At 41.5% G+C, this 14035-nt stretch overlaps 1 protein-coding gene across 1 annotated transcript; it reads left to right on the top strand.

The window, feature by feature from the left end:
- Positions 1–57: 57 nt before the first annotated feature.
- LOC131749761 (interleukin-20-like) lies at positions 58–2900 on the top strand (the record flags this gene model as incomplete). Its single annotated transcript, XM_059051639.2, has 5 exons — positions 58–230; positions 519–584; positions 695–847; positions 1513–1587; positions 2823–2900. Coding segments are annotated over 5 exons (545 nt in total), but the record flags the coding sequence as incomplete, so codon positions are not given.
- Between the last annotated feature and the right edge of the window lie 11135 nt (positions 2901–14035).

Below are 14035 nucleotides of genomic sequence, written 5' to 3'. Positions count from 1 at the left end.
TCTTAAGGCATGAGATGGGGAAATCAATAAGTCATTCTCTTTCCTTTGAATTCTTAGCTCCTGTGGTCTCCAGAATGAAAGGCTCTGGTCTTCCCCTCTGCCTTATTTCTGCTGTCTTTTATCTCTTCTGGACACCTTCTGCCAGGCTGAAGACACTCCATTTGGGAAGCTGTATGATCACTGCAAGTCTTCGGGCAATTCAAAGTGGATTTTCGGAGATACAGGACAGAGTGCTATGTGAAGGAGGGACCCCACCTTCCACTTTGTAACTGCCTCTCCACTTTTCTACTTATTTTTCTCTGTCCCCCAGCAGTGTGACCACAGAAAGAGTCAGGGTGGGGACTCCTTACCAGGAGGATGTGTTCCCAGGAAATATCTGTAGTTCATAATTTAAAAGTGTTTTGGAGAGGGACTCTGCCCACTGTGCCATGGCAGGGAGGGGATGGGAGGTCTGGATGTCTAAGATCCTGGCAGCAGTTACTGCCCTGTACTTTTTCATCTTGCCTTCCTCTGTTTAGCAACCCAAAGATGAAATCATTGACCTCAGAATCTTGAGGAAGACTCAGCCTTTGCAAGACACAAATGTACATGCTTGGTCTGTATGAGTTCTGGGAGGACATATGAGTTGGGGGCATCTCCATCACCCTTGTCCCTGGACACCCTCCCCCCACCAACACGCCAGTCTTCTTTGTAGCCTGCAGGTCAGTGCTGCCTCCTCTGCCGTATACTGAGACTCTACCTGGACAGGGTATTCAAAAACTATCAGACCCCTGACCACCGTATCCTCCAGAAGATCAGCGGTCTCGCCAACTCTTTTCTTACCATCAAGAAGGACCTCTGGCTCTGTGTGACTAAGGGTCTTGGGTAAAAGGATCCACCTCAGCACATAGCTTCAATGACTTAGCAATCAGGCTCATTCTTAGCCCCATTTAATGGATGGAAGAACTGAGTCCAACAGTTCTAATAATCTGTGTTGAGCCATGTGACTAGGTAATAAGAACTCAGTTATATTTACTTTTGAATACAAGCTCCATGCAAAATCTCTACAGAACTATAAAGTGCTACCTATTTGATGTCACTGATAATTTTCTAGTATCCATGAAATTATGCTTCTTCTGTAGGTGAGTTATCCTGTGGCATATTAGTGTATACTGAGTCCAGGCAGCTAATCAGCAGACAGCCCGGACTCTATCTCAAGATAGGACCTAGGAATCCAATTCTCTCTCCCATGGGGGCTCTCTGGAGGGAGCTAGACTAGAACTGGGTTGGGGGGTGTAGGCCAGATGGGATACAGTGATCACAAACTCTTTCAGTGATGCCTGTTTCTAAAAAGAAACAATGAGCTCTATATGCTTCCTCTTCTAGCTGATGATCAGTTTAATGATCCTAAATAAGGAGGTCTGAAAAGAATAGAAACTGAAAGAATAGAACTTCCACCTACTTCATGTCAATGGCAAGGGCAGAAAATCAGAATCTTTAATAAAATCTGTCATTCTTTGGTATTCTTTTCAGTATGCCCATATGACATGCCCTTGTGGGGAGGAAGCAATGGAGAAATACAGCCAGCTTATGAGCCACTTCAAAGAGGTATATGCAATTTTGGCCTTGGTTGGGATGAGTGTGTTTTTAGAACTGAGATCATAGTTGGGTGGGATAGATGTTCACACTCAAAGAAATGTTATAGCCCCCAGGTTAATGGCCCTCTGAGGTCATGTGGACTATCCCTCTGCTTTAAGCCAGGGGATACCCATTCAGGCTCTAGAAGGGTGCTGTCTCTGCAAGATGCTCTGAGAATCAAGAAGGAATAGCCATGATTCCATCAAGTCACTCCAGAGACATCTGAACTTTCCAGCTACACAAACTAGAGGCGATAGTTTTCCGACATTCACACACTTGTACATACCTTCAAAAATAGTCACTCACAATTTCATGCATGCCCATGCCATGCTGTTTCTCACCTCAATGCCTTTGCACATCTGCCGGGAAGGCTGGAGTCTGCTCCACACTCACTAATTCCTACTCATCCTTTAAGACTCAGCCTAGGCATCACCTCCAGGAAGGCACTGGCTACTTCTCTCAGAGTTAAGTGCTCCTGTCATCCTGTGGGGACCCCATCATCTATTTACCACACTACTTTTTTTTTTTTTTTTCTTTGCGGTACGCGGGCCTCTCACCGCTGTGGCATCTCCCGTTGCAGAGCACAGGCTCTGGACGCGCAGGCTCAGCAGCCATGGCTCACGGGCCCAGCCGCTCCGCGGCATGTGGGATCTTCCCGGACCGGGGCACGAACCCGCGTCCCCTGCATCGGCAGGCGGACTCCCAACCACTGCGCCACCAGGGAAGCCCCACACTACATTTTAATTGCCTGTCTCCCTCACTCAACTGTGAATTCCCTGTGGGTAGTGATGGTGTCATTCGTTTCTGAGTCCCTAGCCAGCCCAATGCTTAGCACAATAAATATTTGTTCCATTGAAGGATGCACAGTAGGAAACCCGTATACACACACACACACACACATCTTTCTTTAAAAAACAGCCTAATTACTTTGATCCCTGTGATTCAAGAGGCTTGAGTTGTAGTCCCAATTCTGCTACCCCCCTGGGCCTCAGTTTCTCGATGTAAGACTAGGGTGATTGGACTCAATGATTTTTCCTCCCTCTCATGAGATCTTGAGGTTCTATAATGTCTCTCGAGCTCTTCATTTTGAAAAAGACGCTCTGTTTACAATCTCTGATAGACCTACCAGTGAACGGAGAGGATTAACCTTGGAGCCCACATTGTCTCTTTATGAATTGCTCACCACTTCACTTGGTATCTTCCAGCTTCAGCCTCAGGCAGCAGTGGTGAAGGCTTTGGGGGGGCTAGACATTCTCCTGAGCTGGATGGAAGAGATGGACTAGGAAGAAAGTGACGCTGCTGAGAGTATTCTGGGCCAAGACTCCCAGCCCTCAGTACCCAGGAGGCATGACCCCAAACCACCATCTCTTTGTTGTATAATTTAGTGCTGGTCACTGTGTATGTTATTTATTTATTATTTTTTCCTTATTGTGATTATCTTCATGTGTTCCTATTCTTAATCTAGAGTTTTGTCAGATTTTAATAAGATCTTTTTTACTGTTGGGTGTATTTATTAGTTAATATATTTATTTTTGCTATTTTTATATTTGAAAATGAGACTTTTTAAAACAATTCACAGATTATATTTATAACCCAACTAGAGCAGGTTTTTCATAGAGTAAACAAACCTTCTAAATTCTAGAGTGGCTAGAATTTTATTAAATTAAGGACATGTTTACTGACCACCAGTGCTTTAAGAGATACTTAAAACTGAACCAATGGCTACTAAGCGTGGGTTGTGGAAGAACTTCTGATGTGAAATGACAGGCTTGTCTTACAATTACTGACCACCCCTACTCAACTCCCAAATCCCAGACTTGTGTATCTTCCATTTATGGAATCCTCTGGGGCCAGAATGTATTTTTACAAATAAAGTTTTCTCCATATGATATCTGCTTGGAGTTTGAAAATGCTTCATGAGTAGAAACAATGATGGGGATAGCTTGAATCTCATATTACCTAGGGACCTCTTGCTTCTTTGGGGAAGGGAGATGCCAGTGGGAACCTGGGCCTTCTATCCCCTGCCAAATGCATCCCCAGCTCTATCTCCTAAATCACCCACAGCTCTGATCCCATGACTCTGCCCTCCACATACAGGGACTGTGACTGGGTGAGGGGCATCAGTCCTCCCTGCTTCCTCCTTGCTGGTGTTGAGTACTCTCCTCTCTGTACCCCTGTTTTCCTTCTCATTTCAGGCTCTCATATTTCTGTGTCAGAGGTCTTAATTGCAACACAAATTATAATGGGCAAGAAGCTCTATTATAAGGGCTAAGAATGCACAGGGGCAAAGTGTAGTTCCCGAGCCCTGCCCAGGGAGGTGCATGAGCCCTCTTCTGAGGTCCTTCCATTTTGGATTCTGGCCAGCCTCATGGTATAGGTTGCTCCTGGATTAAGTCTTTGAGTTTGGAAACAACTATTAAGTCAGTGTTCTCGTTCCAGGCCCCTTTCGTGCTGAGCTTCCCTGGGCTTGAAGGAGCCAGAATTCTGGCCTGGACTGCTTGCCTCCTTCCTCCCCAGCTCACTCCGAATAGCATCTCAGCTTAGCAGTTTAGTTTCCACAGTTTCAGAAACAGCAGACTGACACTCCTATAGTGAGCTTTCCCACTTCTTCTGGTTTCTGCTCCAGGCCCTCATCCTCTCATCCTTGGCCCTGATGAAGTTTAAATAATTTTATTGACTTTTTTCTCATTATTAAGTAACAACTACCCAGTAGAGAAAATTTGGAAAATACAAAAAATATAAAGAAGAAAATGCAAATCACTCATAATCCTATCACCCATAGAAAACCATTCTGAAATATTTAGGTGTTTTTAAAAATATTTTTTTATTTTTGTCTGCGTTGGGTCTTCATTGCAGTGCGTAGGCTTTCTCTAGTTGTGGCGAGCAGGGGCTACTCTTTGTTGCTGTGCGCGAGCTTCTCACTTCTCACTGAGGTGGCTTCTCTTGTTGCTGAGCACAGGCTCTAGGCGCGTGGGCTTCAGTAGTTGTGGCACACGGGCTCAGTAGTTGCGGCTCACAGGCTTAGTTGCTCCATGGCATGTGGGATCTTCCCAGACTAGGGAGAGAACCTGTGTCCCCTACACTGGCAGGCAGATTCTTAACCACTGCACCACCAAGGAAGTCCCTAGGTGTGTTTTTCTCCAGATCTTTTTTATTGGATTCAAATCATGATTCAACTCTGATTACCTGATTGATTTGGGCTGTAAAATTTAACCTAGGAACCTCTGGAAAATAAGATGATAACACCTGCCTTTCAGGGTGATAGAAGAGATGGTCTTTTACGTTCCTTTGAAACAAGGCATTTTTGCTTTTATACTCCCCATTATGATCACCCTTCTTCTATCAGATTTTCCAGTTGCCTGTCTTCTGGTTTCCCTAACCAGTCTGACAAACGACTCAGCTTTAACTCTCAAGGCACAGTTGTGAAGTCAACTTCACTGAACTCAGTTTTAAAATTAGAACCAACATGAGACATGCTGAGGGTGTGTCTCAGGTTGACCCACAGAACTGAGGAGGAAGCTCCTCCCTTTGTTTTCTGGGAAACATTTCTGATTCTTCTGAGAGTCTGGGCCATGGGAAACCTTGGTCTTCTGGAACTCCACATTACCGTGTAACCACTCCTTGCCTGTTTATTCCTCTCCCTTGCAGGACCCTTCTCCTCCTCCAAGTCATTTTTCTGGTCTCTGCTTGACCTACCACAGTACCAACAATGGGGAATTCAGCAGTGGAGGGTCAAGCCAGTTTGGGGACTAAGACGAAACTTCATGAAGGTGGGCCATTAAGGGACAGACTCTAAAGAATAGTTTACAATTGTCACTTTCAATTCTAACAGTGAAAATTATCGTTGTCATTTATTAAGTACTTCTCATGTGCCAGGCACTGTCCTGGAAACTTCACATACATTATCTTATTTAATCCTTAAAATAATCCTGTGAGGTAGGTTATTATTACCAGTTTGCAAGGGAAAATGTGCTCAGAGATGGTAAGTAATCTGTGCAAGGGCAGAACCAAGTGTTGAATACAGACACTCTGATATCACAGCCCTCTATGCTTTCCCACTCTACGGTCTTCTTTCCCAACAGTGGCATCTAGTGTTCAGAAGCTCAGTGGGAAGGAATAATAAGTTTGGGCTTCATAGAGACATGAGTGAAAATCCTTACTCAGACACTCACTATCTTGGACCAGTGACATAACTATCCTTAGTACTATCCTTAATTTCTTCACCTGCAAAGTAGGATTATACTACTTATCACGCTGAGTTGATGTGAAGACTAAACAAGATTGTCATAACTAACTTGTACAAGCATATATTAAGTATCAGGTACTGTTTTAAGTGTGTTGCAAGTGCCTGCTCATTTAATTTGCACGAGAGCATGATGAGCTAGGTGTCATTGTTATTCCCATTTTACAGATGAGGAAACTGAAGACCAGAAAGGTAAAGTATCTTGTTCAAGTTTATAGCTAATAATGGCAAGGGTAAAATATGATAGAGTAGGCAGCCTGGAGAACCGTGCATTTAACCACTTCACTTTGCTGCCTGGCTGGAATGCCCAGTACGTAGAGAGCACTTGATCAATGGAGGCTCTGGATATAGCAGTGCTTCTGCCTGAAGGGGAAAGTGATGAGCCTTCCTGCCAAGCTGTAGCACTGTTAACTTCCTGGTGCAACTTATCTCTGTTACATCTGTACTGAACTTCCTTTTTCCATGGATCTGAACCTTGTTTCCTCAACAAGCAGAACAAGTTCCTTTGGAGGTCATAAGATAAATATTGCTAAATCTCAGGTTGACCTATCAGTTCTGACTATTCTTAGCTCCTAGACCTTGGATTGAGAATCTTAGACCGCTCTACTTCTCTGAGCCTCAGTTTCTGATGAGAGATTGCATATAAAAATAGACAATGTCGGGCTTCCCTGGTGGCGCAGTGGTTGAGAATCCGCCTGCGGATGCAGGAGACACGGGTTCGTGCCCTGGTCCGGGAAGATCCCACATGCCGCGGAGCAACTAAGCCCGTGAGCCATGGCCGCTGAGCCTATGCGTCCGGAGCCTGTGCTCCACAACGGGAGAGGCCACAACAGTGAGAGGCCCGCATACCGAAAAAAAAAAAAAAAAAAAATAGACAATGTCTAGACCATGTATAAAAGTAGAACTCTAATTCACAATCTGCAGCAACCAACCCAGGAAACCAATCCATTATCTGCAGTAAACAGCCTAGGTAGCCAGTCTGGTATCTGTAAGTCAGACTTGTATGAAATCAGACCACAATCTCTAGCAACCAGCTCATGAAGCCAAACTATAACTCCTGTAGCCACTGGATCCAAATGACCAGGATTTGATTAAAAACCAACAGCTTCCCTAATTTTTGTCCCCACTTCCAACCTAGCATGGACCAGAAAAAGCCAAATAATGCACCCCTAACCAATCACATAGGATGCTCTGCTTCTAGTTAGCCTACTGATGGCTTCCCTACACCAACAGCCTCCAAGCAAGGCATACCTTATGGATTCTTTGTTTTCTCCAGTAAAGCTTTCCCACTTCTGCAGGCCTTTGAGTCTCTGCCAAAACATGTGATGGTGGCTAACTCTCTTTCTATAACAAGCTCTGAAAAACTAACCTTTGCCTGTTCTCATTTGTTTGGTCTTCATTTACTCCACATTGCATTTGTAGAATGAAAGAATTGGGACAGATGATTCTGAATTCTAGAAACTGGATGTGCTATTGCTGTCTCAGGAGATCAGATGTGGCTACTGCTGCCTTAATTACCAGAGGGGTTTGCATGGTTCCTGTATCATCAGCTTTGGATTTCGAATTTGAGGTGAGCATATCTGATTGGAAAGACTTAGGTGATGCCCTAGATGCCAGGGAGGCTGGACAAGCCGTCCCTCTGATGGGAGGTGGGCTCAGAAGGAAGAGCATCCCCTAAACTTAGGAATGAGATCCAGTTGCAGGGTGACTAAAAAGGGTAAAAAAAGGCTTCTGTATCTCTCATTTCCACCATGCCTTGGGATTGACCCAATTCCCTGTTTTCAAGGATTCAGGCCTTCTCCAACATGGTCCAGTATAATTTTGTCTGCTCGTTCTTCTTCCATACAGATGGAGAGCAAACGGACCATTCCTGCAGGACAGGACTGTGTCTTTTCAGCTTTTTAGCCTATCCCATCTCAGCAAAAATTACTTTATTGATGAGGACTGAATTCAAAAGCAGGAGAATGGAATGTGTTTTTAAAAATTAAAAAAAAAAAACCAACTAAATGAAATTGGTTTCTCTATGTGTGTGGCTCTCAGTTAATTTTTTCATGAATTAGTGGCTTTGGCTTTTGCTAGAAAATAGATAACACACCCTGCAGACTGGGCCTTGCCAACAAGAGGCAGCAGAACAACAGTTGGTGAAAGAATGAACTAATAGGGCCACTCCCCTAATTCACTGGAAGTCTGGCAGGTTGAACACTCTCCTGTTCAACCCAACTGTCAGGAGCACAATGAGTCAGTCGCTTAACGGGAAGAGGGTAGGAATCAGAGACCTACCCTCTGAGGCAGGAAGGAAGCAGGAAGCTGTGGATTAAAACCAGATTGCTAATAGCTTTCTGATTAAATTCTTTGTCTCACTGAACGTTAGAGGTGGGCAAGAATTTACAGATCACTTTGAGGTTAACTGAGGTTCAGAGACGGAAAGTGAGTTGTCCAAGGTTACACAGTGAGTTATGGCAGAGTTGGCATTAAAACACAGGTCCCTGTATTTTCAGGATCACTAAATCTCAATTCAATTAAAGAAGAAGTAAAAATCGCCCAGATTGGAAATGCAGAAGTACAACAGTCTTTATTCATAGATGACATGCCTATCCAGGGAGAAATATCCAATGGATTTACAAAAAGCTAGTAGAACTAATAAGAAAGTTTCATTTGGTAGAAGGATATAAGATCAATATACAAAGATCAATTGTATAAATAAATAAATAAATTTATATTAAAAAAAGATCAATTGTATTTCCATACACCATCAATACACAAATGGAACTTGAAATTTTAAAAAATACTATTTAAAATAATATCAAGAAGTTTGAAATCCTTGGAGATAACTCAAGAACAAAAGATGTAAAAGAGCTCTACACTGAAAACTGTAAACCATTGCTGGGAGAAATGGAAGATTATTTAATAATGGAATGATGCACTATATTCATAGGTCTCAATATTATTATGTCAATTTCCCCCAAATTGATCTATAAGTTCAATGCAATCACAATATAAGTTTCAGTAGCCTTTTTTTTTTTTTGGTAGAAACTGACAAATCCACTTTAAAATTCATATTAAAAAGCAACAGACCTAAAATAGCCAAAATAACTTTGAAAAAGAAGAACAAAGTTGGAGGATTAATATTATTAGATTTCAAGACTTATATAAAGCAATGGCAATGAAGGCAGTGTGGTATTGGTGTAAAAACAGACAAATAGATCAATAGAACAGAATGGAAAGTCCAGAAAAAGACCCACACAACTAGGGGCAATTGATTTTCTACAATAGTGCAGAGGTAATATAGTAGAGATAGAATAATCTTTCAAGAAATGGTGCTAAAATAATTGGATATTGTATAGAAAAAAATAAACTTGGCTCTATACTTTGCTTCATATATACATGTTAACTCAAAATGGACCATCAATCTAAATGTAAAATTTACCACTATAAAAGTTCTCAAAGAAAATCTGAGGAAAAAATCCTCCTGATTTTGAGTTAGCCAAAGATGTCTTAGATACAACACCAAAAGCAGAATCCAAAAAAAACAAATTGGTATATTGGACTTCACTAAAGTTAAACACTTCTGCTCTTTAAAAGACATCTAAGAAAATGAAAAGACAACCCATAGTCTGGGAGTAAATACTTGCAAATCCCTATATATAATAAGGGATGTGGGTCCAGAAAATATAAAGAATACTCAAAACTCAAATATAAGAAAACAACCCAATAAAAATTTAGCAGGAGATTTGAATGGACCCCAAAGAAGATAAATATATGCAAAATTAAGACAAGCACATGAAAAGGTGCTCAGTATTGTTTGTCATTAAGTATATGCAAATTAAAACCACAGTGAGAGAAAGTTGAAGATGGCAGAGTAGAAGGACATGCTCTCATTCCCTCTTGCAAGAGCACCGGAATCACAACTAACTGCTGAACAATCATCGACAGGAAGACACTGGAACTCACCAAAAAAGATACCTCACATTCAAAGACAAAGAAGAAGCTGCAATGAGATTTTAGGAGGGGTGCCATCACAATAAAATCAAATTCCATAACTGCTGGGTGGGTGACTCATAAACTGGAGAACATTTACACCACAGAAGTCCACCCACTGGAGTGAAGGTTCTGAGCCCCACGTCAGGCTTCCCAACCTGGGAGTCTGGCAATGGGAGGAGGAATTCCTAGAGAACCAGACTTTGAAGGCTAGCGGGATTTGATTGCAAGACTTTGACAGGACTTGGGGGAAACAGAGACTCCACTCTTGGAGGGCACACACAAAGTAGTGTGCACATCACGACCTGGGGGAAGGAGCAGTGACCCCACAGGAGACTGAACCAGACCTACCTGCTAGTGTTGGAGGGTCTCCTTCAGAGGCAGGGTGTGGCTGTGTCTCATGGTGAGGACAAGGCCACTGGCAGCAGAGGTTCTAGGAAGTACACCTTTGCGTGAGCCCTCTCAGAGTCCGCCATCAGCCTCACCAAAGAGACCTTGGAGGCTCCAGTTTGGGGTCACCTCAGGCCAAACAACCAACAGGGAGGGAACCCAGCCCCAACCATTAGCAGACAAGTGGAATAAAGTTTTACTGAGCTCTGCCCACCAGAGCAACAGCCAGCTCTACCCACCACCAGTTCTTCTTATCAGGAAACTTGCACAAGCCTCTTAGATAGCCTCAATCACCAGAGGGCAGACAGCAGAAGCAAGAAGAACTACAATCCTGCAGCCTGTGAAACAAAAACCACATTCACAGAAAGAAAGACAAGATGAAAAGGCAGACGGCTATGTACCAGATGAAGAAACAAGATAAAAACTCAGAAAAACAACTAAATGAAGTTGAGATAGGCAACCTTCCAGAAAAAGAATTCAGAATAATGATAGCGAAGATGATCCAGGACCTCGGAAAAACAAGGAAGGCAAAGATCAACAAGATGCAAGAAATGTTTAACAAAGACCTAGAAGAAGTAAAGAACAAACAAACAGAGATGAACAATACAATAACTGAAATGAAAACTACATTAGAAGGAATCAATAACAGAATAACTGAGGCAGAAGAACGGATATGTGACCTGGAAGACAGAATGGTGGAATTCACTGCTGTGGAACAGAGTAAAGAAAAAACAATGAAAAGAAATGAAGACAGCCAAAGTGACTTCTGGGACAACATTAAACACAACAACATTCACATTATAGGGGTCCCAGAAGGAAAAGAGAGAGAGGAAGGACAAGAGAAAATATTTGAAGACATTATAGTCGAAAACTTACCTAACATGGGAAAGGAAATAACCACCCAAGTCCATGAAGCACAGAGTCCCATACAGGATAAACCCAAGGAGAAACATGCTGAGACACATAGTAATCAAATTGGCAAAAATCAAAGACAAAGAAAAATTATTGAAAGCAGCAAGGGAAAAATGACAAATAACATACAAGGGAATTCACATAAGGTTAACAGTTGATTTCTCAGCAGAAGCTCTCCAAGCCAGAAGGGAGTGGCATGACATATTTAAAGTGAAGAGGGAAGTAAATGAATGGGAAGATGAAAGGGAAGAACCTACAACCAAGATTACTCTCCCCTGCAAGGATTGAATTCAGATTTGTTGGAGAAATCAAGAGCTTTACAGACAAGCAAAAGTTAAGAGAATTCAGCACCACAAAACCTGCCTAAAACAAATCCTAAGGAACTTCTCTAAGTGGGAAACACAAGAAAAGAAAAGGAACTACAAAAACAAACACAAAATAATTAAGAAAATGGTAATAGGAACATACATATTGATAATTACTTTAAACGTGAATGGATTAAATGCTTCAACCAAAAGACACAGGCTCACTGAATGGATACAAAAAGAAGAACCATCTTTATGCTGTCTACAAGAGACCCACTTCAGATCTAGGGACACATACAGACTGAAAGTAAGGGGATGGAAAAAGATATTCCATGCAAAAGGAAATCAGAAGAAAGCTGGAGTAACAATACTCATATCAGATAAAATAGACTTTAAAATAAAGAATGTTACAAGAGACAAGGAAGGACATTACATAATGATCAAGTGATCAATCCAAGAAGAAGATAGAACAATTATAAATATGTATGCACCCAACATAGGAGCACCTCAATACATAAGACAACTGCTAACAGTGATAAAAGAGGAAATCAACAGTAACACAATCATCGTGGGGGATGTTAACACCTCACTTACACCAATGGACAGATCATCCAAAATGAAAAGAAATTAAGGAAACAGAAGCTTTAAATGACACAATAGACCAGATAGATTTAATTGATATTTATAGGATACTCCATCCAAAAACAGCAGATTACACTTTCTTCTCAAGTGCGCATAGAACATTCTCCAGGATAGATCACATCTTGGGTTACAAATCAAGCCTCAGTAAATTTAAGAAAATTGAATCTTTTCTGACCACAATGCTCTGAGATTAGAAATGAATTACAGGGAAGAAAATGTAAAAAACACAAACACATGGAGGCTAAACAATACGTTACTAAATATGCAAGAGATCACTGAAGAAATCAAAGAGGAAATCAAAAAGTACCTACAGACAAATGACAATGAAAACACGATGATCCAAAACCTATGGGATGTAGCAAAAGCAGTTCTAAGAGGGAAGTTTACAGCTATACAAGCCTACCTCAAGAAACAAGAAAAATCTCAAATAAGCAATCTAACCTTACATCTAAAGGAACTAGAGAAAGAAGAACAAACAAAACCCAAAGTTAGCAGAAGGAAAGAAATCATAAAGATCAGAGCAGAAAAAAATGAAATAGAAACAAAGAAAACAATAGCAAAGATCAATAAAACTAAAAGCTGGTTCTTTGAGAAGATAAACAAAATTGATAAACCATTAGCCAAACTCATCAAGAAAAAGAGGGAGAGGACTCAAATCAATAAGATTAGAGGGCTTCCCTGGTGGCGCAGTGGTTGAGAATCCGCCTGCCGATGCAGGGGATACGGGTTCGTGCCCCGGTCTGGGAAGATCCCACATGCCGCAGAGCGGCTGGGCCCGTGAGCCATGGCCGCTGAGCCTGCGCGTCCAGAGCCTGTGCCCCGCAATGGGAGAGGCCACAACAGTGAGAGGCCCGCGTACCACACACACACACACACACAAAAAAAAAAGATTAGAAATGAAAAAGGACAAGTTACAACAGACACCACAGAAATACAAAGTATCCTAAGAGACTACTACAAGCACCGCTATGCCAATAAAATGGACAACTTGGAAGAAATGGACAAATTCTTAGAAAGGTATAACCTTCCAAGACTGAACCAGGAAGAAACAGAAAATATAAACAGACAAATCACAAGTAATGAAATTGAAACTGTGATAGAAAATCTTCCAACAAACAAAAGTCCAGGACCAGATGGCTTCACAGGTGAATTCTGTCAAACATTTAGAGAGGAGCTAACACACATCCTTCTCAAACTCTTCCAAAAAATTGCAGAGGAAGGAACACTCCCAAACTCATTCTATGAGGCCATCATAACCCTGATACCAAAACCAGACAAAGATACTATAAAAAAGAAAATTACAGACCAATATCAGTGATGAATATAGATGCAAAAATCCTCAACAAAATATTAGCAAACAGAATCCAACAATACATTAAATGGGTCATACACCATGATCAAATGGGATTTATCCCAGGGATGCAAGTATTCTTCAGTATATGCAAATCAATCAATGTGATAGACCATATTAACAAATTGAAGAATAAAAACCATATGATCATCTCAATAGATGCAGAAAAAGCTTTTGACAAAATTCAACACCCATTTATGATAAGAACTCTCCAGAAAGTGGGCATAGAGGAAAACTACCTCAACATAATAAAGGCCATATATGACAAACCCACAGCAAACATCATTCTCAATGGTGAAAAACTGAAAGCATTTCCTCTAAGATCAGGAATGAGACAAGTATGTCCACTCTCACCACTATTATTCAACATAGTTTTGGAGGTCCTAGCCATGGCAATCAGAGAAGAAAAATAAATAAAAGGAATACAAATTGGAAAAGAAGAAGTAAAACGGTCACTGTTTGCAGATGACATGATACTCTACATAGAGAATCCTAAAGATGCCACCAGATAACTACCAGAGGTAATCAATGAATTTGGTAATGTTGCAGGATACAAAATTAATGCACAGGAATCTCTTGCATTCCTATACACTAATG

Source organism: Kogia breviceps, unplaced genomic scaffold (assembly GCF_026419965.1).
Source record: "Kogia breviceps isolate mKogBre1 unplaced genomic scaffold, mKogBre1 haplotype 1 scaffold_464, whole genome shotgun sequence".
NCBI lineage: Eukaryota > Metazoa > Chordata > Mammalia > Artiodactyla > Physeteridae > Kogia > Kogia breviceps.
This window is presented reverse-complemented; position numbering and strand designations above follow the sequence as displayed.